The sequence below is a fragment of the Emydura macquarii genome, unplaced genomic scaffold, assembly GCF_026122565.2.
Source record: "Emydura macquarii macquarii isolate MOO-44397 ecotype Brisbane River unplaced genomic scaffold, CSIRO-AGI_Emac_v2 contig_2676, whole genome shotgun sequence".
Lineage (NCBI taxonomy): Eukaryota > Metazoa > Chordata > Testudines > Chelidae > Emydura > Emydura macquarii.
In genome coordinates this window covers 3032952-3059610 of record NW_027132813.1, presented here as the reverse complement: position 1 = coordinate 3059610, position 26659 = coordinate 3032952, and the positions used below count along the sequence as shown (strand labels likewise).

Below are 26659 nucleotides of genomic sequence, written 5' to 3'. Positions count from 1 at the left end.
GTCTCGACCAGGCTGGGGCGATCAGTATGATGTCCACTTTGTCCCTCTTGATCTTCAAGAGGACTTTGGGCAGCAGCGGAATGGGGGGAAATGCATACATGAGGGTCCCTGTTCAATCTATGAGAAACGTGTCGGAGATGGTGCCCGGTTCGCGACCCCGGAGCGAGCAGAACCTCGGGCTCTTCCTGTTCCAGGACGACGCGAACAGGTCCAGTTGGGGAACACCCTATTGCAGAAAATGGAAGTCACCACTTCCAGGTGCAGTGACCAGTCGTGGCAGGGGAGAAACGACCTGCTGAGGCAGTCCGCCTCGTCATTCCTGACCCCCGGGAGGTGAGAGGCAGATATGTGGAAGTCGTGCCTCACCGCAGGGTCCCAAAGATGAATAGCCTCCTGGCAAAGGGCCGAGGAGCGTGCCCCCCCCCCTTGCCTGTTCATGTAGAACATGGCCGCTGTGTTATCCATGAGGACCTGCACCATCCTGCCCCTCAGGAATCTGAGGAACACCTTGCAGGCCAGGCAGACTGCCCTTAGCTCCCGGACGTTGATGTGGAGACACCGCTCCTGTGCCGACCAGAGCCCCTGGGTGCTGAGGTCGCTGCTGATGTGGGCCCCCCAGCCCACATCCGAGGCATCTATGATAAGAGTTATTGATGGTGCCAAGTCTCTGAAGGAACACCCCTCAGAATCTCCCCTGGGTCCCTCCACCAATACAGGGAGGTCAGTACCTCAGTGGGAACCGTGATCACTCTGTTCAACGAGTGCCTGGCTGGCACATACATGGAGGCCAGCCACGCCTGGAGAGCCCTGAATTTGAGGCGAGCCAGCCTCACCACATACGTACAGGCCGCCATGTGTCCCAACAGCTGCAGGCAGTGCCTTGCTGTCGTCATGGGGGACCTTTGGAGATTGTCTATTATGGCAGCCATCGCCTCGAAGCGAGGCTGTGGGAGGAAGGCTCTGGCCTCGGTGGCATCCAGGGTGGCACCATCAAAGTCTATGCGCTGCACCGGGGTGAGAGTGGACTTCTGCTCGTTTATGAGCAGCCCCAGTCTGGTGCATGTCATGAAGGTGAGTGCCAGGCTGTTCCTCACGTGGGCCCTGGACCTGCCCCAGATCAGCCAATTGTCCAGGTAGGGGAAGATCTGAACCTCTCTGCAGCGCAGGTGTGCTGCCACCACCGCCATGCATTTTGTGAACACCCTGGGGGCGGACGAGAGGCCAAAGGGTAGGGCCGAGAACTGATAGTAGGAGCCAGCAACCACAAACTGGAGGAACCGTCTGTGACTGGGAAGAATAGTAATATGAAAATAAACGTCCTTTAAGTCGAGAGCAGCGTACCAGTCCCCTGGATCCAGAGCAGGAATGATGGAGGCTAGGGAAACCATACAGAAAGTGAGGCGACTGATTAACTTGTTCAGACAGCGGAGGTCTAATATGGACCCCAGGCCCCCCTTTGCCTTGGGAATGAGGAAATATCATAAGTAGAACCTCTTTTCCCTTTCCTGTGGAGGAACCTCTTCCACAGCTCCAAGGTGGAGGAGAGAATCCACTTCCTGTATGAGGAGTTGTTCATGAGAGGGGTCCCTGAAGAGGGACGGGGTAGGGGGAGAGCCTGGGGGGAAGGCTGTGAGTTGAAGGGCGTAGCCCCTGCGGACTACACCGAGAACCCAGCGGTCTGAGGTGATGTTCCGCCACTCGGTGTAGTACGGCCGGAGTCTGTAGGTAAAGGGCAGGGTTAGGTCCAGTGGGACGGGAAAAGTGCCACCCTCAGGTGCACCATCAAAACTGCCGCTTGTTATTATTTCCTTTTGCTGGGCATTGTTGGGGGCCCGCTGAGGATCTCTGGCGGTCACGGCGGTTAGGTGGCCTATATCTGTCTTGACCCCTCCTGGGTTGAGTGGGTCTGGGAGTCGGCCTAGGGGAGGCTGGGGCTGGTGCTGGGTTTGTGGCCGAGAGTGACGCCTCGAGGTCTGCGGTGTGTAAAGCCCTAGCGACTTCAAAGTAGCCCTGGAGTCTTTGAGGGCATGCAGTTTGTCATCTGTCTTCTCCGAGAAGAGGTCAGCGCCATCGAAAGGTAGGTCCTGGACTGCTGGGCCTCTTGTGACAGCCCTGAAGACTGCAGCCAAGCACACAGCTGCATCACGATGCCCGATGTCATCGCTCTGCTAGTGGCGTTTGCTGCGTCACTGGTTGATTGCAGGGCCGCCCCTGCCACTGCAGCGTCCTCATCGATGATCGTGGCAAACTCCCGTGCCTCGTCTTGTGGCAACACCTGCGCGAACCTCTGCAAGGAGGACCAGAGGTTCAGATTGTAACGGCTGAGGAGTGCCTGGTGGTTGGCGATCCTCAGCTGCAGGGCCCCTGTAGAGTAGACCTTGTGGCCGAAAAGGACCAACTTTTTGCCGTCCTTATTTTTGGGGGTGTTGGCCTGGGCCCCCTGCCTGTCTCGCTGGTTGGCGACATCAACCACGAGAGACCCTGGGGCAGGGTGGTTGTAGAGGAAATCGAACCCTTCCATGGGAACATAGTATTTCCGCTCGGTGCCCTTGGACGTAGGAGCAACCGAGGCAGGGGTTTGCCAGAGGGCCTTGGTCAGCTTCAAGACCCTCTCGTGTACTGGCAGGGTGACTCTGGATGGCCCCGCCGACCCAGACACAACAAAGAGGGGGTCCTCCTCCTCAGAGAGCTCCTTGAACTCGAGGTTCAAGTTGCTTGCCACCCTCTTAAGCAGTTCCTGGCATGCCTTTAAGTCAGGAACTGGCCCCCTACGGTCTCTGACGGCCGCATCGTCAGGGGAGGACGAGGAGGATTGTGGGAGGGGCCCCGTGGAGGAACCCTCCTGAAGGTCCAATTCCTTCTCCGAGGAATGGCCCTTGTCCAGCTGGCTCGGAGGGGGTGGTACTGGCTGGGCCACCAATGACTGGACCGAAACCGTACCCTGACCCGTCTGGGTTCCCCAGGGCCCCCAGTAGGGCCACTGCCATGGCCCTTGAGGCCACGCTGGCGCCGGCCCTGGTGCCGACTCGGAAGCGTCCTGATAGGCACGGGACCCCAAGCTCCTGGAGCGGTGCTGACAAGACTTGTAGCCCCAGCCCGACCTTGTCGACGACCTGCTCCAAGATGACGAGGAGGAGTGTCGGTACCGATGTCTGCAGTGATGGAGGGGGGGCGAGCGGCTGGAGGAGCTGGAATCTGATCTCCGCCTGGGTGCTGAGGTCTTGTACCAGCGCTTGCCCCGTGGAGATTGGGAGTGGTGCCGGCCATGATGTCTCCGTCCCGGCTCTGACTCCGAAGATCTCAAGTGGCGGCGCAGTGCCAGAGGCGGCGTTGGTGCCGAGTCTTTCAGTACCGGGATCCGCGCCAGGCTACGGGCCAGGGATCGGGACCAGTGCTGATGCTATTCTTCCGGTGCCGGCAGGCACACTGGGGATCTGGAACGGCACCACCTGTCCTTGTCGGCGGGTGCTGGGATCCGTGCTGGGATGCAAGCCGGGGATATGGACCAGGGCAGAGCTCACTTGGTCTCCCCAGGTGACGGGAGCCGTGGCGGACTGCAGGTCTGGAGTCAGGACCGGTGCTGTCAAGCTCTTTCTGTCTCCGGGCTCCATGCAGGGCTGCGTGCCAGGGAGCGAGACCAGCATCGGGTCTGGTCGGGAGCCGGGATCCGCACCGGGCTGTGTGCCGGGGATCGAGACCGGTGCCGTGCGGGACTCGGTATTGGGGTACAAGATCCCGAAGTGCAATCCCCATGCGAGGCAGAACTGTAGCGACGTTGCCTCGCGCTTGGGCCTCGGGACCGCCCACAGTGCCGAGGAGCTCGACGACTCAGCGTCGGAGCTGGGAGGGGAGCCTGCACTCTCTACCCTCCATGACTGTCTGTGGGGAGACATGGACTCCTGCCTCGTCCACCCACCGGGGCAACCCAGCGTGGGTTTACCCCCAGACACCGGTCCCTTCACCCTCGGCCGAGGGGGGGATGGAGGCGTGGGCATGCCCATGACAGCGCATGCCACAGTGAACACCTCCGGTGTCGACGGCCCTTGCAGGGGCGCTCCCGCACCCCCAGGAGTCGGGGAAGGCTCCCTGTGATGAGATGCCGGTGCCGGAGTACTTTCCAAGGCATGTGGCTGGGGCATCTCCTGACTGGCCCACGGCCTGACCGGCAGCGTGGGGGAGTCCTTGTGGGTGGCCTCCTGCTGCTGCTTCTTCCTCAGCACCGAACATTGTTGGGACGACTCCAGTGCCAACGGGGCACTGCGCACCGAGGAGACACTCGGTGCCGCAGGGGATAGCACTGGTTCAGAGTCCGGCCGGATCGCGGACTCCATCAGGATGGCCTTCAAGCGGGCATCCCTCTCCTCAGTCCGCGGCTTGAAGGCCTTGCAGATCTTGCATTTGTCTTTACGGTGCTGCTCACCGAGACAACGGAGGCAGCGGTGGTGAGGGTCGCTCACAGGGAAAGCCTTGACGCAAGAGGAATAGGCCTTGAAACCGGCTGAACCAGGCATGGCCCAACCTTAAGCCCCTGAGGGCTAACTATCTGTTGTTCTAACTAATACCTAACTATTCAACTAAACTGCTATAGTTAACACTATCACTAACAACAACGATGAGAACAGGGATTGCTACTTGCTGTTCAGCAAGGGGCAGACGTTCCAGCAACCGTCAATGGGCGGAAAGAAGGAACTGGGGGCCCTCGGGGCTGGCGGCGCCTGATATACCGCAGCATGAGCATGGCACTCCAGGGGGCGCCTGAGCCAGCCCTATGGGGCTTGCTAAGAGCAAAAAAGTTCCAGGAACCAGTGCATGGGGCGTGCACTCACCTATATGGGAATGGATATGAGCAATCACTCGAAGTAGAATTTCCTGTTGCTGTCCCAACATTAGCATTAAAAGCTAGTATTGCAATGGATAAGGAGAATGCTGAAAGGTCACTGGCAGAGAAGTGGTCCAGTAATTTCAGGAAAATAGGTACCGTCCAAATGTCTCAGACTACAGAAGGGTTCCTTAGGAATCAGACATTTGCTAGAAATTTAGTTTAAAATTTTCTTTGCTTAATTTCACCTATCATGCCTAATTATATCTCTTTGTATGACTCAAAAGAATCCCTCTTTTCTTTTGGGGTTTACATCCTTCAAATACTTATACACAATTATATTGTCCCTGTCTGTTGGCCAAGTAACAGTATACAATTTTATTTTTTTTAATCTTTCCTCATAAATCAATCCTCACATTTATACTGCTCTTTTCTGCATTGCTTCCAGTTTTTCAATAACTTTCTGATAATTAGCTGACTAGAATAGAACTCATTATTTTAGCTGCAGTTCCAACAGCTGTAGAAAGGGATAAATTCCTCCTCTGCTTTGAGATGCTTCTTTATATACAGCACAAAATCACTTTGGCATCTCACATATAAATTTGCTGTCTACTGTCACCTCAGGTCTCTTTTATCATTACTGTTTTCCAAGAATCTCCCCCCACTGATTTGTGAATTGGATTATTTCCCCCAGATGTAGTAAGCTTGCACTTTTCCAGAATGGAACTTATTTCATTATTTCTCTAAATGTGCAAAACCATCACCCAAGAGTAAGATCACAGTTTCAGCCCCTAACTATGTTCAAAATGTACTTGTGCATATAATACGTGGTCAACCTCCCGGCCTGCCTGTAATTTTTCTCTCATTTAGGTATATGATTGGTTTTACACTCTTAAATGCCACTTAATCAAGAAGTTTTAGTGCCCAATTGGTATACAAATGCCTATTTTACATATATATTCAGGCACATCATTTTGAAAACATAGCCTTGTGTGAAAATATTTCCCATAGAGGTCCGAACCTGACTTAAATTGACTAATGGAAGCTACCACAAAAAGTTGCTAAGTCAATATTTTCTAGCAGGAGAAAAATGTCAGCTAGAAAATTTGCTGCCAAAAACAGATAAACCATATTAATAATTAAAATTTACTTAAAATCAACAAAGAAAAATTACATTTGAACTATAACACAAGAAAAATGCATCAGACAAAAGTAGCTCCAAGTCATGGTCAGATAAAAAAAAGTAAAACTGAGGAGGAAAGGAGACTGAATATCCTCTTATTTAGAAGGTCTTGGAGTGACTGCATTAAGGCCTGAGAAGGTACCTTTCTCTTCCTTCTTCAACATCAACCTCCTGCCTAACCTTGACAATGATTTCTCTGACTTTCTTTTCAAGTGAAGTAACACATGTGGCAACTGCTGCTCTTCCTGAAATAGCATTATCTTGCGTGTCATGGAAAAAGAAGGAATGGTTACTCACTTAGTGCAGTAACTGATGTTCTTCAAGATGTGTGTCCTTATGGGTGCTCCACTTCAGGTGTCATCGCATCCCACGCCCTTGATCAGAGATCTTTTAGCAGTACTCATCCGGGTTGCGCGTGCGCAGATTCCGTCTCATGGCACCTTTGCCGCATCTTTGGTGAGCGCATGACACGACCCCCTCACTTTCTTATCTCCGTAGAGTCCCCTAATCAAACTCTGAAGTAGAGGGGAGGAGGGTGGGTAGTGGAGCACCCACAGGGACACACATCTTGAAGAACATCAGTTACTGCACTAGGTGAGTAACCATTCCTTCTTCTTCAAGTGATGTTCTTGTGGGTGCTCCACTTTAGGTGACTATGTAGCAGTGACCATCAATTGGTGGAGGGACTTCTGCGTACAGACGAAAGTACGGATAGGCCTATTGTGACATCGCTGACGGATGCCTGATCTATTGCGTAATGTCTGGTGAATGTGTGGACTGAGGTCCATGTGGCTACCTTGCATATGGCTGTGACAGGAACATTATTTAGGAAATCGCTCTGGTTGAGTGAGCTCTTGTACCTGATGGAGTCTGTAGGTCTTTTTGTTGGTAACATGTATGGATACATTCTTTTATCCACTTGGATAGCCTTTGGCTGGATATGGCCTTGCCCTTTGTACGTCCAGTCAATGAAATAAACAGTTTATTTGATTTCCTGAATGTTTTTTTTTTCCCTGGTAGAACGATAAAGCCCATCTGACATCCAGTGTGTGGAGTGCGGCTTCCTGTGGATTCGCATGCGGTTTGGGGTAGAAGGTAGGTAAATGAATAGGTTGGTTAATATGGAAATCTGAGGCAATCTTTGGCAGAAACTTTGGGTGGGGTCTAAGCATGACCTTATCGTTATGAAATATCATGTATGGGGGATTTGCCATGAGTGCACTGATCTCCTCTACACATCTGGATGATGTGATAGCAACCAAGAATGAGACTTTCATGGACATATACAACAATGAGCATGTTGCCAGCGATTCAAACGGTGCTCACATAATAGCCCTTAATACCAATTAAGAACCATGCTGATAAGTGTAATTTGTGTATTTCTGGGTGATAACTCGACCGTCATCTTGTGAGAGGAGATCTTCCCTGGGGGAAAGTGTGATCGGTCTGCGTGCTGATAGACTGAGTAAATCTGAAAACCATGCCTGCCTGGGCCATGCTGGTGCTATCATGATGACGTCTGCTTTGTCAGTCTTGATTTTGTGGATACTCATGGATATTGTTGGGATGGGGAGGAAGGCATAAAGTAGTCCCTTGTTCCTGTTGAGCAAGAATGCATAGCTCATGGATCTTGCTCCTAGTCCTGCTCTGGAACAGGATTTTGTTTTGTGGCAAATAGGTCGATTATAGGAAGACCCCACAGTCGAAAAATATCGTATAAGATCTCATTGTTCATCTGCTGTTCGTGATTCTGTGGGAAGTGCCTGTTTTGTCTTCCTCGTAGGTATGCCACTGATATTTGGATGTTGTGTTGTATGACCCAGTTCCATAGTCTTATTGATAGAGAACATGCATGCTATATTGTCCGTCATTATTATTTACTGATTTTACTTACTGGTATTATTTATTGATTTGTTTCTTATGAAGCATAGATAGTGTCAGCAAGCATTGCGGACTGCCCTGAGCTCTAGCACATTTATGTGAAGAGTGGTATCTGGTTTTGACCATCTGCCTTGTATTGTGTGATGGTGTAAATGTGCTTCCCAGCCTATAAGGGAGGCATCCGTCATAATCATAAGTGTTGGTTGAGGCTGTGCAAATTGGATTCCAGGCATCATATTACTTTCATGTGTCCACCACGATAGGGAGTCTTTTATGTTCTTTGGCACTGTCAGCTGTTTGTTGAGGCCGCATTTGTTTGGTCTGTAAACCGTTGCTAGCCACGACTGAAAGGCTCGAATATGTAATCTGGCGTGTTGGACAACAAATGGCATGGCTGCCATGTGCTCCAAAAGCTGTAGAGCAAAACATGCTGTCACTCTTGGTATGACCCTCACTCATGATATTAGGTCTATGATAGCCTGAAACCTGGGCCCTGGTAATGATGTTCTGGCTGTTATCGAATTGAGCTGTGATCCAATAAATTCCAGTTCTTGGGTTGGGTTCAAAGTGGACTTTTCGGTATTTATCTTGAGTCCTAACTGGTGGAATAGTGTTATAATTTGTGCAGTAGTGTGTCTCACTAAAGTTTTGCTGGTTGCCCTTATTAAACAGTCGTCCAGATATGGGAAGATTTTAACACAGTGTCTCCTTAGTGTGCAATGACGACTGCGAGCACTTTGGAAAAAATCCTCGATGCCGTAGAAAGGTCAAATGGCAGCACCTTGTATTGTTAGTGGCTGCCTGACACCATAAATCTTAGGAAGCGTCTGTGCGCAGGGTGAATCGTAACATGAAAATAAGCATCTTGGAGGTCAAGGGCTGAGAACCAGTCCCCTCATTGCAGTGTTGGTATTATCGCAGATAGTGTGACTATCTTGAACTTCTGTTGCCTCACGAATATGTTTAGTGCTCTCAGATCTAGAATGGGTCTCCATCTTTTGTTCTTTTTCTGTACAACAAAGTAGTGGGAATAAAATCCCTAGTCTCTGTGTTGAGGCGGAACATGTTCTATGGCCCCAATTTGTAGTAGGTGGTTTATTTCTTGGTGCAAAACTTGCACATGAGTTGGGTCCCTGAAGAGGGATGGGGAAGGATTGTGGGTGGAGGGGATGGATATAAATGGGATAGTGTATCCTGAGTTGATGATCTCTGTTATCCATTTGTCCGTTGAAATCATTGACCAATTTAGATGGAATTATCTGAGGCAAAATCTGAAATTTGTTATGGATAGTTCTGGTTCTGCATGCTGAGTGGGATTTCTCAGACCCTCAACCAAGGACTCAAAACTGCTATTTGGATGGTGCAGATTGAGTTTCTGAAGATGTTTGTCGAAGATGTCTATGTCTACGACCTCTCTGTTTTCCCCTCTGTGACTCATAGTGCCTATACTGGTAGTGAGGCTGATACCTGCGGGTATAAGGTTGGAATCTATACTGCTTTTTTTTTGCTATAAATGTATAAATTCCTAGGGTCTGTAGTGTGGCTCTAGAATCTTTCATCGAGTGTAATATGTCATCTGTTTTTTTCTGAAAAAAAGCTGGTATAGGGCGCGAAAGAATATTGTAATGCGAGAACAGTTTAGTATGGCAAGAGCTAGGCTCTAACAGTGACAATAGGCTTATGAGCAAGAGTTAGGCCTCTCGAGAACCAGACTTGAAACTGTCCTCCGGAAAGCCCCTAAGGATAAGGGGATCTCTGGTCTGGAAATACCCTTGAGATGAATACAGAAGCCAGCTGACCATAAAGTCAGCAGAAAATTAGCAGCTTCAGCAATAAATTAGCAGCTTCAGCAATAAAATCAGCAGTTTGAGTGATAAACAACTAACATCACCTCATTGCGAAAAGCCCCTAACTAACGACCAATAGATTAATGAGAAATAAGTGTTAAGCCCAATCCCCTTGTGGATTGAGATATACGTCACCCATTACTAGGTAATGCTTATTCCAAGACCTAAGGGAGCAGGGGTATATAAGAACTCCGAGACCCTTCCCTGCCTGAGATTCTCCGTGGATCTGTCAAGGTACTCACAGCTGCCCCGGGCAAGTCGGTTCCCCGGTCGCCACTTGCTTCATAAGGCGAAGAATGGGTCTCCTCGCCTTCATGTTGGCAAGAGCCTTCTTTCCTGCATGAATAGGTCGGGGCGTAAGTGTAAGACCCCCCAGTTTGCTTCCTTAACACTAATGGGCCCCCAGGTGATTATTGCCGTAAGCATCCTCCTGGTGGGCATGCTCTTTGCTCTCTTAATTGCTAAATGCTGTTGCTGCTCAAGCTCAAATAATACCAACAACTGTGGGCACTTCCCTCTGGTCTAGGATGGACTGTCCCATCCTTCTCATGGCAAGTGCTCTCTTTGGACTCTGAGTAGCTTGGGCAATAGTGCTTTGGCTTTTGTGCAAAACTTGTGAGGATTTGTAATCCTTTTACTTAACTTTAAATAAATCTTTGCTTGGGTATTGCCTTGTCCGATTGTTTCTCTTCGCTACCAAGATTCCAAAATATGAACTGTCCGCCTCAGCAGAATACAGCTGGGTCTTATCAAACAGGAGATCCTCTATTTTTGTTTGTAGATCTCTGGGAAGAGTGGTTGCGTGAAACCAAGAGGCCCTGCACATCACTATGACTGTGGCCATGGTTCTAGCCACCGTATCTGCTACATTCAACGAGGCTTGTAGCAAAGTCCTGGCTACGAGTTGTCCCTCAGTGAGTAGAGATTTGAATTGTTCCCTTTTATTGTCAGATAATTCATTTGTGAATTGGGCTAGTTTCTCATAGATTGTATGGTCATAATTTGAGAGTAGTGCTGAATAATTTGATACTCTCATCAGCAGGGTAGAAGATGAGTATACTTTTCTTCCTAAGAGCTCAAGACTTCCAGTCCTTGTCCTGCGGGCTTGAATTATAGCTTATTTGTTTTCCCCTCTGGTTTGTGGCATCTGTGACTAATGAGTTTGCATGTGGATGTGTGAATAGAAATTCCATCCCCCCTGGCTGGGATATAGTATTTTCTATCGTTCTTCTTGTTAGGAGGCAATTGTAGCTGGCATCTACCATACGATGTTGGCTGGCTCCATTAATGCCTCATTCATAGGGAGTGCAATTTTTGAAGATGTCATGGTATGCAGGATTTTCAGTAGTTTATGATGAGACTCTGTGACCTCTTCTAATGTGATCTCTAGCTCTTGTGCAACCCTCTTGAATAAGTCATTAAACTGCTTGGGATCCTCCACAGGAGTGGATTTAGTTGGAATGACTGCTTCATCTGGTGATGAAGATGAGTCATGAATAGGGAGGGATGTTTCCTGTTCCCCACTTGCCTCTGTTGCTTGTGTTTGTTCTACTGCCTTAGCAGATGTAGTTGGATGTGATTGACTAGGTGATCTGGCTCTACTTGCATGGGAGCTGGTAGGTCTATCGTATGCTCTAGAGTAGGTGGAACAGGTTTACCAATTGTGTCATCCCATTTGGCATGGCATATGGGGAGGAAACCATGGTAGTTCGTTCCATGGATATGGCATATTACTCCTTCGGGTAACTCAAAGTAACTTCATGACTCCATCGATGGCCTGGTGGGTGAAGAGTGTTCTGAGGAAAATTGGGCTTCCTTTAGGTCACTGACTCCTGAAATAATAGAGTGCACTGAGGAAAGGGCCTTGTTGTAGGCTTAGTGCATTGGAGATTGCTCTATATCTGATTGTAAAGAAAAATTTAAGTGATGTTGTTTATGTGTGTTCTTTATGGGTAGTGCCATTGTCGGTGCCGGGTTTGTCGTTGGCCCCATACTAACAGTCGGTGCCGGCTGTGGCGACTCAGTGATTGCTGATGCTGTTGTTGGGTCAGGCGCCGACCTCGGTGCTGCGACTGTCTCAGTGCTGACTCCTTTTCAGGTGCTGCACTTGGGCCCGTGGTCTCTGACAGTGCCATAGTCAGCACTGTTGAGCAGTGCTCAGGAGCTCTATGTGATGAATCCGTTTTCAGTGAGGTGTCAGAGGAGGAATGCTTTTGTTTACTCCTTAACTCCTCACCCGGACGTTTCAAGTCTTTGGGCAGCATGGACCAGGTTTGTACCCAAGGGACCCATCGCCTCATTGGTACTGCATTTTGGAGACAGTGTCTTAGGCAAGCACCTTTTTTTTAACACTATGGTCTCCAACCGAGATGAGACTCTCTTTCTGGAAATGTGTGCCGTGTTGTCAGAGGGAGGTTTGTCTGGTCCCGGATCGGAGGAGGGTCTGAGGGACTTTTCCATGAGGATAAATTTTAACCTCAGGTCTCTATGTCTCCTCGCCCTTGCCTTCAAGTTCCTGAAGTGGGTGCATTTTTGAGGCACATGGGTTTCCCCTAGACAACGACACATTGGGAATGACCGTCTGAGGCAGGCATAGCCTCTCTACACAAGATGCACCTCTTGAAGCCTGGTAAACCGGGCATGTTCAACCCTAACACTATTCTAATAACGTAAAGGAAAAAGAAGAAAACTGAAACTTATTACTGTTGTCTTCTTCTTCTTCTTTTTAACAAAAACTAACTAAATACTGACTAAAACTGACTAAAGTATGAGTAAACTAACTAATTTTTTAATTAATTTTTCTGTCCAGTATGAGAAAAATTTCTCTGCTCTTGATGTTCCATCTCAGACTGTGGACAGTTGAGAAAGAACTGAGGAGATCACATCGCATGTGCGTTAAAGACGCGCTGAAGGTGCCGTGAGATAGAATCTGCACACGCGCGATCCAGACAAGTACTGCTAGAAGACCTCCGATCAAGGGTGCGAGACGCGACAACAGCTAAAGTAGAGCACCCACACAGAGACATCACTCAAAGAAGAATCTCAAATTGTTGAATCTCAACCCCAAAAGAAAATAGTAATTTGAGATCCTCTATTCATCCGTCAGGATTTAAAATTTCACTGATATTCTTCAGTGCTGTCGTAAAGGGCATACTGCAGGCCACACAGGAACACCCAATCCTATTAGTTCTTATAAATGTTTCACTGGTCCTGTGTAGCCAGAAATATGTCTCTAAGAGTAGAGAACAGTGCTCAAGTGGATAAATGAACATATATATCAGGTGAACTGCTTTCCACATTTTAAATAGCTTTTCAGTTATGTAGATTTACATGATTAATTGTCAACTAACTTGGCAAATTTAAAAATATATTCCCTAAACCAAAATTTGTGCATTTATTTAATAAAAGTTTTAATATGATCTCAACAATATAGCACATTTAATAATTAAAAAAACATTAATGTCTAATTTTTTAGTGTAAAATAAAATACCATTTCATAAACTTTTGGTGCTTCAAATACAAAATCTTCAGGTTCATCACCAGTTGGTTCAGGCATATCCTGTAAAAAATCTACAAAATATGGTTCAGCCTGGAGAATTGTTGCTAATCCTGGATCCACATGTTCCTCAATTGCTCGAGCAGTGATTTTATCAAACCAAGCTACATCTTCATCATTAACAAATCTACAAGATATAGATTAGTATAATTTAAAAGAATGGAAAGACTTTTTAGCCAAAAAGGAAGGAAAAATATGTAATTAAACACTGAAATGTTTTAGTGAAGTAACACTTTAGTGAAACACAAATTAGATAACGATAGCCACTGAAATTTTAGTTCCCTTATGTTTTACAAGTACAACAGTCATATCTCTATAACACAGAATAATTTAATTTTGTGACTTTCACACAGTTAGGACAGAAATTTTAATTTATCAGTTAAATAAAGGGAAATGTTTCACTGATAACCATGTTTGTCAGAACCTTACCTTTTTCTCCCATTTTACTATGAAATTCAATGCATCTAAAGTCATTATGCCATCTCTCAGGCAGCAAGGAAACAAAAAATAATAAAAAGAAGAGGATATATACCTGTATAGGCTGATTTCACTCCACAGTCCTTCAGACTGCTCTTATACCAAAATCCACAAACAGCATAGGAAAGACAAAGAGAGAAGAAAGAATACAGATGAGACAAACGGATGAATGCAAGATGGGAGAAAACTGAGAATACTGATACAGTTATTGGTGAGGAATTTTCCCTAGTTAAGCATCCTCCTCTGCTTCTATCCTGCATATGGATTCAAACAAGCTATCAGACTTATCAAGCAGTTCCTTTAATTGTGGGAGCATGATTACTTAAGAATCAGCTAAGAACTCTCTGCTCGGTAGGGTATTTAAGAATGTGAGATGGGGACTACTTCAGGTTCTAGAAAAAGGAAACATGGGCAGACAAGAACAATATTGAATCCCAGATATTTAAATTTCCTTCTTTTCTCCTCCTTTTCAGTGATGAACTATATTATCAGTGTTGAATCAGTATTATTATTCAGTGATGAAGGAGAATGGGACAACCCTAAATGAGACAGCTGTGAGCGAAGCTCTGTGTTTTTGGATGAAGGGCAAAAAACATTGAAGAACTGAGGGGTGGAGTTAGCCTGTATATAGCCCCTATATCTCATTATTAGTCTAGTAGCATCTGGTAGATGGCATCATAACACTAGCTGTACTGAACCCAAATCAGAGTAGGAGAAGACAATGCATGAACATTATATAAATACATTAATCTTTCATGTCACTTTGTGTACTTTGGTATTGTCTAACCAATGCAGAATGTGAACATATTCAGTAAACTGATACCACATAAATTGAATACCAAAAGTAATGTCTCCCACTTTATAGCTGGCTCTCCCTAAAAGGGTTTTATTTTGAAGCTTCATGACATAATATTTTATGGGTGGATATGGTCCTGACTCCACATTCAAATTGAGTGTCATCTTTCTTCTTACATGAAACAGGGCAGTAAAGTATGTACAAATACATACTTTTGTTAATGTATACTTTTGTTTCTCATAATATGCAGCAAGCATAATTTAGGACACAGAAATTTGTGTACAGATAACGTACTCTACATTTGATTTATGTAGAGCTGTTTTTCTCATACTATGGGGAAATGAGAGTGTCTGGCTTGGGCAGGAAACTCTTGTCTTACTTTTATTTATAATCTTGAGAATAAGAAAATGCAAATGTGCTGCATAGGATTTTAGATTTCATCTATGAACTCCCTCAACTCTGCTGGAATCTCGTGCATTCAGAGGGGCTGCAGAAACTGAGCAGGGTTTTCCACTAAGTGACTCTTTCCACCCCATAAGAGCAGCTGTGACACCAGCACCGAACTCAGGGAAACTGTCTCCCTTCCTCCATGCATAGTTCTCCCCTGCTGACAATCAGCCAGTGCTGAGTTGTCTTGGGAGTAGGGAAAGGCAGCAGCCAACGGATTCAGAGACTATCAGAGGCAAGCATTGTGAAAAAGAGGTTACTCACCTTGTGCAGTAACTGGAGTTCTTTGAGTTGTGCGTTCCTGTGGGAGCTCCACTTCAAATATGCATGCATCCTGCACCTTTGATTGGAGATTTTTGGTAGCAGTGCCCATTTGATGCATACATGTGCCTTACATATCTTCGAGTCCCATACCGAGGCTATATAGGGCTGTGCAGGCAAACTGCCCTCAGTTCCTTCTCTACTGCAAAGTCCCACAGAGGAAACAATGAAGCAAAGGGGAAGGAAGATTGATAGTGGAGCACCGACAGGGACAAAATCTCAAAGAACTCCAGTTCCTCTCCTTCAAGTAGTGTCCCTATGCATTCTCCACTTCAGGTGACAGCATAGCAGTAACCCCTTAAGGAGGTGGGAGTTTTGGAACAGAGTCTATCAGAAAAGAAAGAACTGCATAGTCTACCGGAGCATCTGATCTTGCAGAATGAACCAAAGCATAATTGGTAGAAAATATAAGCACTGAAGATCATGTGGCAGCCCTGCAGATTTCAGCAACTCAATGTCCTTAAGTAGGGAAATGCTGTACATTGTGATCTAGTAGAATAAGCAATCACTCATAGAGGAGGTGGAAATTCAGCTGAACCATAACAGGCAATAAACACATCCTAAGATCCGGTGAAAAAGTGGAGACAGAGGCTTCCTTAGGCCTATCTGTAATACACACAAAGAGTCTAGGTGTGCTAGAATTCCCTAGTGCTGTCCAAGTAAAGGGTTAATGTGGAAGGAAGATTCCTGTGTAGACTGAAGTGGTTTAAGAAATAAAACTGGAAGGTGAATAGTTTGGTTAAATGTGAAATTCAGAAGAAACCTTAGGTAAAAATTGTGGATGGGGTCATAATGAAACCCTCTCCTTGGAGAATACAGTAAACAAAGGGCCTGCCCCCATCTCCCAACTGAGCAGGAGTAATGGTCACCAAAAAAGTCATCTTCATAGACAACAGCAAGCACATAGTTAATGGCTCAAAGGACTGTTTCATGAGCCAGTTAAGAACAAGATTGAGATCCCAAAGCAGCATAAGGGCTGTAATCTGTAGAAAAAGATTTAGAAGGCCTTTTAGGAATCTCATTGTGGTCAGATGAGCGAATAACATGAAACCTTCTACTGCCACATAGAAAGCTGTTATTGCTACTAAATTAACCTTGAAGGAACTCATAGAAAGGCCTGATGTTTTCAATTCCAGCAGCTAATCCAAGATAGTGTAAAGTTGACTGGACAGGTGAGAGATGATGCCGGTTACACCAGAGATATCTTCTTCATTTCTGAAGGTTAGTTTGTCTTGTAGTTTCCTTTCTTCTGTTTAAAAGTACATTTTGTGCTCCTGATGAACAGGCTGCCTGAGAACCACTGAGAAACCATACTTGTTTTTGCAGAACATTCAAATTGGGGAGAAGCAGCTGACCTGCATCCTAAGACAACAGCTGAGGTTTGATAGGGAGCTGCCATAGAGGGTGAGAAATGAGTTTGAGGAGGTAAGGAAACCAAACTTGTCTTGGTCAAGTTGGTGCAATCTAAATGACATTGGCTTGGTCCAATCTGATCTTGATGAGGAACTTTAAAAGCAGTGGAATTGGAAGATACGTATAAAGAAGACTTTTTGTCAAGGTAATGAGGAAAGCTTCTTCTAGAGATTGAGGATCAAGTCCCCCTCTGGAACATAATTTCCTGCACTTTGTATTGACTGCTGTGACAAAAAGTTCAACCTCTGGAAATCTCCAAGATAAGAATATTTTGTTGTGGAATTGAGTCCAACACCCATACGTAATTTAGGGAAAAATGTCCACTGAGGTTGTTTGCCATGGAGTTTTGTATACTTGGAGGGTAAAAAGCTGAGATGACTATCTAGTTGGCTATGAATCAGTTCCAAAGTTTTATTGCTTCAGAGCAGAGTGAGGGAGGAACATGCTCCAGCACCCTGATAATTGATATAATACAAACAAGCTATGTTGTCTGTCATGATCTTGATGGATTTGTTTTTGACTAGGGGAAGAAAGTGACAGCAAGCATTTCTGACTGCTCTTTACTCCAACAGATTGGTGTGCAAGCATTGTTCCTATTGTAACCATTTGCCTTGTACTGTGTCAAGAGCCAAGTGAGCTATACATCCCAAGAAGAAAGCTTCTGATGTTAACATAACTGTAGGGGGACTCTAGCTGAACAAGACTCCTGCACAGAACCTCACTAGCACCTCTCTCAGGGCCTGAGGTCTCCGGTGTCTAAGTTTTCTTTGCGGAACTCTCTGTTCAGCTCCTCTTAACTGCTCCTTAGATTTTGAGTGGGAAGCTCTCAATACTGCTAGTGTGATTATCAGCCTCATTCATGGAAAGTGTCAGAGACCAGAGCCTTGATGCTGTCTTCACCTTGGAAGGTCTTGGTGACTATGATCTTGACATCAACACTGACAGAAGAGGAGGGCCCGTGTGCAGGAGAATTTTCTGCACCCAGATCTGAAGCTGGTCTTAATGCTTGCTACATAATTAAAAATCTGTATGTTATTTCCCTGTTCTTATGGGATCTTCCCTTAAAAGAAGTGCAAATCTTGAACTTGCTAGGTATATGAGAGTCTCCAATACAACATATGCACTGGGAATGCCCATCACAGCTTCTTGACAGGAGAGCCATGTTTTAAACCCCAGGGAGCCTGGCAACCCAGACAGAAGAAAATTTGTTTGGACCCCTCAATGGGGAAAAACAAAATATATATATAATTCTTTTGGGAACATAATACAAAAAACAAACAGGAACAACCATTCCAATAACTATAAGTTATTAAACTTACTAGTAATATGGAACTATTACTAATACTATTACTAATATAAAGAGCAAACAGATACACACTAAACTCCATCTCTGGCCGAAGGCAGATGAGATGGAACTGAAGGCAGTTCACGTGCACAGCCCTATATAACCTCGCTCCAAGGTACAAGGACATATAGGGAAAATGCACAGGTCAAATTGGCACTGCTATCAAAAATCTCTGATCAAAGTCTCAGGCCACATGTGCACCTGAAGTAGAAAACCCACAGGTACACTTCCCGAAGTAAAATCTTGCTTTTTGGTACTTCAGAGACTCTTATAATGCCACAGGCTAAGTGTTTATGAGAGAGAAAGAAACACACTTTTTTGTACTCATGGCTTTGCCAGTGTGGAAGTAGAGAAGTAGCAGTGTGTGAAATCTATTATGATGAATAGTAATGTTTATATACCCAACATTTTAATATAGATACATTCATCTTATGAAGATATGATCTATAAGTATGGCTGCTAAAAGTATAAAAGAAGATACTGGGCATATTCTATTGATGTCACCTAAATCTTAAGAACTTACCATTTCAAGGCCTCTGAGTTTAGGACTAATTAGAAATAAAAACAAGACAGCGTGTATTCTTTATTACATACTGTCTCCTGTTGTATCTGTAGCAAAGCATTTTTACTGCATCCACGTTGTAACATATACATGAAGAAATACAATATATATACGACTGTTTATAAAAAGTTAACATTTATTCACAGTCACTAATCTACGGTATATGAAATATGAAATAATTTCCCTAAGGAATTAGAATAGGAAATAACTGCCTTATCTGAGCTATTAGTAGTAACTGTGAGTAAATGTTGATTTTTAATGGTGACCACTGTACTCCAGCTAGAATTTTACTATGATTCCTGAGTTAACACTCCTACTCTTGAAAATAGGGCCATGACCTTTAATAATTCAACCTCTGTTTTATGAATCATTTGAACATGCCCATGGGGAATGGGGCCATTGATTTATTACAGGGCAGTCAAACTCATTCTGTGGAGAGGACTAAATTACATTTTTAATTATGGTCTGCAGGCTAGTGTATAAATTTAGTTCATCATACTACCTTCTTTTCACAGCAGCTCTACCTCTGATGTCAAGCAGAGATCTGCACAGAGATCCAGGTTAGAATACATTGTTTGGTGTTTCTTCCATCCAAGTATTGACATAACCCATTTAGACCTAAATTGGTATTCGTTAGGATAAAAGAACAAGGTGGGATGGTTGCAGAAAACTAAATATTTTAAACTTGGCCCTAGACTACCGATTTTAATCCCTGAAGAAACAGCAAGAGTATATGACCATAAATATAATGGTCTCCCAATACTACTAAATATTGTAATACATATAACATTATAGAATTACTGTACCTGTCAGTAATTACTCTATTGCACTCATGTTTAAAAAGTGCCATAAGGATAGTGATATCCTCACATTCTTCTGCTTTTATAGTTAACATTCCTTGCCAAATTCTGGAAAGGTCTCGAAGATTGAAGATATAATGAAACTTGGATGGTGTGGGCAGCATCTTTACCTAAAGCAAAAAATACAGTTATTGTTCAAACTCAAAGACATCTAAAAGAAAACAAGAGTAATAGAAATGTCAAATAATAATAATAAGACTTGCTTTCATATATCCCAGTCTGGGCTTCCTCCTCCTCCTCCTCCCAATGAAGTCAGTGGCAAAAATCTCATTGATTTCAGTGGGAGCAGGATTAAGCTGTGCATGTAAAACGTCAACACTTAGAACATATAACTAGAAGTTCATATATTTTTCTGGTTTTCATTAAATAAAATTGATAACTTACAAAAGACATCTCAGTCCCACATCTTCTAAAATATATTGATTAATGTCTTGGTTTTGCCCAGTCCTGGCAGATACAGAGCTACTGGGGTGACTTAATGGCAGATGCACCAGTTCCAAAAGCAAACAGCTTCCTGGAAAAGAGAGGACAATTGAGCTCCTCCCTGTCTGTTCACATGGAACATCGCTGTCATATTGGCTGCCATGATTTGTATCATGAGAAAAAATGCCATGCAGACCAGGCAAATCATTCTGAGTTCTAACACATTTATGTGAAGGCATTCTTCAGAGGTCCATAGGTCCTATATTTGATGATGATCCAGGTGAGCACCCCACTCAAACGTAGAAGTATCCTTCATTATGGGGCCAAGGTTACCATCCTGAACTTGAAGTTGCTGATGAAGGCACTGACCCACCTCAATTCTAGAGTCAGGCACCATCTCCCTTTTTATTTTTAAGATTAGAAAATAGGTGGGAGTAAAAACCCCTCTCTTTGAATTGCAAAGGAACATCTTCCATTGCTCTGAGATGCAAAAGTCTTTCCATCTATTGCTGTAGGGAGGTCCCTGAAGGAGGACAGAAAAGTGGAATGAAGGAAGGGAGTCTCTGAAATGGTATAGAATACTCCACTCTGACAATCTCTACAACCCAATGGTCTGAGGAGATGAGGTCCCAGACTCCCTGAAAATAATAAAGGTAGTCTCCAAAAGAGGGAAAAAAGAGTATAGATCCTCCAGATTTTCTAGAGAATGGCTCTTGACCACAGCATCAAAATTGCTGTTTCAAAGTGAATGCAGAGTTTGCAGCAGAAGACACAGAGGCAGAAATGAAATCTTTGAAATCTTTGTCTCTTTCTTAGTGGCTCTGAGGTTCTCTGCTGAGAGTACTAATATGCAGACGGCCTCTCTGTGGAATAACTCTGAGTCCTGGCTTTCTTTCTATTAGGCACTATTACAGAAAAGATTTTTGGGTTCTATCTCACAGCCATGGGCAATAAGAAAGAAGAGAGTAATGGTTGGGCACACTCCTTTTTTATGCCCATCAGTGCAGCGAGTTGGGGGGTTGTACTCAGGGTGCAAGCATGGTCCCAACAGTCATTTCTGGACAAAAGATTCTGATCTTGCACACATGGAGCACATGCACACCAGAAGCGGACTATACATGGACAATCACTCGAAGAATAACCTGAATTCCATTCTTGGCTGTCAGAGAGGAGTGTAGTCTAGTGGTTAGAGCAGTAGCTATTGACTACATAGAGAAACACAGAAGTTTGACAATTTCTTTTTGAGTGCCAGTGTAGTGTCTGCTATAATAGAGAAATGGAGTCTATTCCCAGCTCTCCTATAAATTATCTTGTGCATCCTCTCAATTAACTTATGTGTCAAATGGAGTAGCTGATATTTGACCTTCTCTTAAGGTACATGTAATGCTTAATGTGAAAGTGAGGACACCCCAGTAAAGATGAACATCTCTTGGCTGTTTTGTTTCTAATTGGACTGAGGCCACAGACAGCCTTCAGCGATGATGGCTGCCCCTTACGCTCTATCATTAGAAAACTGTGAGGAGACAGTCTACATCATGAACATCAACTCAGTTGTGTAGCAGTGTGGTTGCCAGAGAAAAGCTGTGAGGTCTAATCCAGTCTTGCTCTGTAGAGAAGCTCTGAAGTTTGGACAAGTAGCTCTTCCTCGTTTCTGAATGGACTGGCTGGCCTAGACAGACAGATGCAGCATATGACAGGCCCCTCCTGTCCCAGGAATGCAACCATCATTGTACTGAAGTCAGAGGGCAGATATGGATTTGCTGAGCCCTCCTATATACTTAGCTCCCTTCTGTTCCTTCCCTATATTGCTGTGTCTCTTTTCCCATCTCAAACATCACCACAGTCTCCTTATCCTCACACACCCTAGGAAAAGTAGAGGTACATCTTTTTCTCAATTTCATGCCCCCCTAAACCTGTTGTATTAAAACTTTATTTAAAAAGGATTAAGGTTGGTGAAGTGTGACTTCCTGTGATGGGGAGCCTCCATTCTTATCCTCTTTTCTTCACACAGACCATTCAGAAACCTTCCATTCTGCAGACACCTCTATTTGGTTTATTTATATTGGTTCACTCTACAACCTTTACATACTAGGACAGTTGCAGTATTTATGTTATCCAGCTTCACTACCCCTTCTCCTCAAAGGGTGAGGAAAGGGGTTAAAGGTGTCTCCACCTACAGAATGCTGTTTTCTCAGGCCCTGCTAACCTTTCTCTCTTCTGCTTTCCACCCACCTCTTGCACTTCCTTCCTGTGCTATTTTATCCAGTTTCCTTGTTAATGGGCTAATTAGCTCATTAGCTTCCCAACCCCAATCTGATCAAATAATCAGGAATTCCTCTCTTTAATCAGACCCTGCCTGGTGCCTGATTGGTTAAACAGTGACCAGAGTGCTGGTTCAGTTGCTGATTCCCAGCACTCTATCACACACCTCTACACCCTTCTTTCCCTGCACTCTTCCCACTTTACTAGAGGTACTACTTGGCTTCAACCTTTCTTTGCCCACAGAATGGTAACTTAGAGTCCTTTTGTAAGGTCTGTCCATTCTCCACCCACAAAAATCAATTTTAGTGGATGGAGATTGCCCTCAGTTCCAGATCAGCCCATAGGTTCTTGCACTAGGAGCAACCTGAGGGACCAGTCTCCTCGTTCTCACCCCTTTTATTTTGTGGATGGGTCTGCTGGTGTCCCTCTTCCTCCTAACCACCTGTGGTTGCTTGTTCCCCCAACCTTCCATACTGCTCTAAGAGTCCCTTCCTTTGTCATTCCGAAGCAGGAGTTCTGATAACTGCTTGACCACTGTTAACGAACTTGGGCTACTTTCATCCTCTAAAATCATTTCCTTTGTTTTTTTTCTCTGTATCTCTCAGGGTACTTCCCTTATTTTACTTTCTCTTTGGCATGTGTTCTCATGGATAATATTTTCCAACCCTTCTAAATTTAACAGCTATTTCCCCTTTCCTGTGAATTTCACTCCTTCCCTCTGAGGGAATGCCCCTTTGCTCATATAGCAGGAAGAGGTTCCAGGCTGTTCATAACACCAGGGGGGGTGCAACCCACCCACTCCCCAACCAAATTCCATTTAAATTCCACTGAACTTCCAGGGGCACCTGTGCCACAGGTCAGAGTTTCTTATCCCAATATATACATTCAAGTGTCACTCTTGCTCTGGGAAGTATCCAATAGGGTTTCATCAACTCCCACCAGATTAATGAATATGCTGAGGCAGTGTCCACCAGACCCCATTTGGTATCTCCTCTCCAACATTACAGAAACGATGGATAGTCTTCTTTCTCCCTGACTGGGAGTCTTGGCTTAAATCCAGACTGTTGTAAACCCACACTCCAAGTATGGGCAGTCTCTTTTTATATGTCCCTGCTGCCCACACCAGTAACACGAAAGAGCCTGAGACTCTGTCAGTGTTTCCCTGGGCTGCTCCTTCTTCTATTCAGCACCATTTCATAATGTAAATTCTCCAGACTTCCTCTCCTGATCCAGTTTCTTAAACTGCCAGCCCTCTCTAGGAATGTCTGCCTCTACAATCTCTTGCATTACTTTAATTACTGAATGTAGGGTAATGGGTTGATGCTGCTAGATCCATATAGAGATATTCTCTGAGAGGCTTTGAAGGAACTGTTCAAGAATGACAGCGTCCATAATATCACTGTGACAGGGTGCTGGGAGAAACCAGGCTGATTCAGCCTCCTGCCACTGGAGCCCTAATTGAAGGGAATTGTAACAGGCTGAGTAAACTTGCACAGAGTGGGCTAACGAGGAGCAACTGCCGGTCTCATTAGCCAAGCACTACAAAGACTCCCAGGAAGGAAATGGAGGAGAGGGGGAGGCAAACATCCAGCAAAGGGAGAAGCCACAGGAGGAGGGTGAGCTTCCCTTGAACAGTGAGGCCCCTGGGGCTGGTAAACCAGATTGTGTATGAATAGATGGTGGTGGGTAACAAGTTGTAAATAAAGAGCACAGGTGGGAGCATGAAGCCAAAGTCTGTGGGTGGTTTGTGGGCACAGAGGACATGAGCAGCAGGGGGGGCCTGTGCGAACCTGTTACAATCACCCACACCTTGAGGTGATGTTCTGCCATTCGGTGTAGAATGGTCTCAGCCTGTTTAGGAATGTGAGGGATGGATCCGGGAGAGAGGTAGTGGTGCCATCCTCAGGCACAGCATCAAAATTGCTTTTTGTTATTGGGCCCCTTGGGGGGTCCTTGCTGGGATGTTGCGGATGAGTTGGAACGATTACGTCGTCTGAACCCCCTGTTCTTTCTCTGCCCCTGCCGGGCTGAAAGGGTTTAGGCAATGGCCTACGTTGTTGCTGTGGCTGATGCTGACGCAGTGTGGCTCGCGAATCCTTAAGGGTGTGCAGCTTCTCATCAGTCTTATCCGAGAACAGGCCCACCCCATCAAAGGACTGTATGGATTGCTGCACCTCTTGGGACAGCTCCGATGACTACAGCCATGAACACCGTCTCATCATTATTGCAGAGGCCATGGTTCTGCTTGCGGTGTCCACTGCATCACTGGCAGTTTGTAGCGCCGCCCCTGCCACAGTGATACCTTCCTCCAGGACCATGGCAAAGTCCGCCGCCTGGTCCGGGGGCAACCTCTCTGCGAACCTCCGCATGGAGCCCCATAGGTTAAAGTTATATTGTCCAAGGAGGGTCTGGTGATTTGCTATACGGAACTGCAGGGCCCCCATGGGTATGCCTTTCTCCCAAACAAATCAAGTTTTTTGTTATCTTTGTTCTTGGGAGTGGCCCCCTGGGATCCCTGCTGTCCTTCTGGTTTGCCGCATCCACCACCAAGGTCCCCGGGGCTAGGTGGGTAAAGAGGTATTCAAACCCTTCTGCCAGGATGTAATCCTTCTTTTTGGCGCCCTTAGACATGGGGGCGACTAAGGCAGGGGTTTGACACAGGGCCTTGGCCAGCTTAAGGACCCTGTCGTGTATGGGCAGGGCAACCCTTGATGGTCCCTCTGACCCAACAACACCAAAGAGGGGGTTCTCTTCCTCTGACAACTCCTTAATCTCTAGATTTAGGTTAGAGGCCACCCTCTTTAGGAGCGCTTGGTGCGCCCTGAAGTCCGTCAGAGGCGCCCTGTGGTCTCTGGAGGATGCCTCATCTGGAGAGGAGGAGGAGGACTGTTGACAGGGCCCCGTAGAGGGTCCTTCCTCTGGGTCCGATTCCTCCTCTGAGGAATGGCCTTTACCCTCTTTGTCAGGCATGGGGGGCACCGGCTGCGCCACTGAGGACGGGACTGACACAGTTCCTTGCCCCATCTGTGCCCCCCGATGGTCCCCAATAAGGCCACTGCCAGGGACCTTGCAGCCAACCCGGTGACGGCATCAGTACTGGCTGCAAAGTGTCTGGGTGGCCTCGGGTGTCTTTTCCTTTCCGGAACCCCGAGCCGCTGGACCGGTGCCGACGGTGCCATCTCTGGCTTTTCGTGCTCCTAGTTGGAGACCGGCTTCTAGACGACCCCGACGAGGTGGATGAGCATCGGTGCCACCGCAAGCGGTGCCGATGGAATGACACGAATCCCGACGAGCTGGACGACGTCTGACGCCTCAGCACTGACGACTTGCGGTGCTGCTTGTGCCTTGGGGACTGGGAGCAGTGCCGCCTGCAGTCCCTCGATGCCAAGCTGGAGTCTGAAGACCAGGATCTGCGACGCACTGCAGTGGCCGGGTCTTGTGGTGCCGGGCTCCGTGCTGGAGACTGGGTCCAGTGCTGTGCTGGCGAAGGGCTTGGTGCTGGGGTGCAGGAGCAGTAGCTCTCTCACCGCTGCGCGAGGCGGTCCTGGTACGCTGTCGCCTCAATCGCACTGCCTCCAGTGCCGTGGCCCGTCCTCGATGCCACAGGGAGGATGAGCTTGACGAGTCTGACTCGGAGCTGTGAGGGGAGCCTCCACGCTCTACCCTCGGTGACCGTGAGGCGGGAGACTTTTCCCCAACTGGGGGTCTCGACCAGCCTTCAGGGTGACCCTGCGTGGGTTTTCCCTGGGACATCGGTCCTCTCTCCCTTGGCTGAGGAGGGGGGGTGGAGGCGAGGGCATGGCCATCAGGGCCCGTGCCGCGTGGTAAGCCCCGGTATCGACAGCACCTGCAGGGGAGCTCCCCCACCCCCAGGAGTCGGGGGAGGCTCCCTGCGCGGAGATGAAGGCTCTGGAGCAGGCTCGATGGGCCGTGGCTGGTGCACTTCCGCACTCGACCTGCCCGCACGCTAACGCCTCTTTGTCTTCGGCACCGGGGATAGTCTGCGTCGGGTCGACCCCAGTGCCGGCGGAGTGCTCTGCACTGAGGAGACACTCGGTGCCGAGGTGGAACGCGGCGGAAGGGAAGCCGGTCGGAGCGCCGCCTCCGTCAGAATAGCCTTCAGCCTAATGTCACGCTCCTTTTGAGTCCTAGGCTTGAAGGCTTTGCATATTTTGCATTTCTCCCTCTGATGCTGCTCTCCCAAGCACTTGAGGCAGCGATCATGAGGGTCACTCACTGGAAAGGGCTTGCCGCAAGCGGCGCAAGACTTAAAACCAGGTGGGCCGAGCCATGCCAAGCCCGAAGGGCTTCTATTCTAATACTAACAAACTTAAACACACTACTTAACACTATCTTAACACTAAACTACTCAAAAAACAACAACAAAGTCTATAAGGGGAATGCTACTTGTGAGAGGCAAGAGATGTTCCAGCAACCGTCATGAGCGGAAAGAAGGAACTGAGGGGC

At 46.5% G+C, this 26659-nt stretch overlaps 1 protein-coding gene across 1 annotated transcript in view; it reads right to left on the bottom strand.

The window, feature by feature from the left end:
* Positions 1 to 26659, bottom strand: part of DNAH8 (dynein axonemal heavy chain 8) — a 563218-nt gene that overhangs the window by 117974 nt on the left and 418585 nt on the right. Inside the window, exons 59-60 of the mRNA XM_067565373.1 lie at positions 19454 to 19617; positions 13221 to 13413 (exon numbers count right to left, since the gene is read on the bottom strand). Coding sequence (XP_067421474.1) covers positions 13221 to 13413; positions 19454 to 19617 — 357 coding nt within the window. The remainder of the gene's footprint in view (positions 1 to 13220; positions 13414 to 19453; positions 19618 to 26659) is intronic.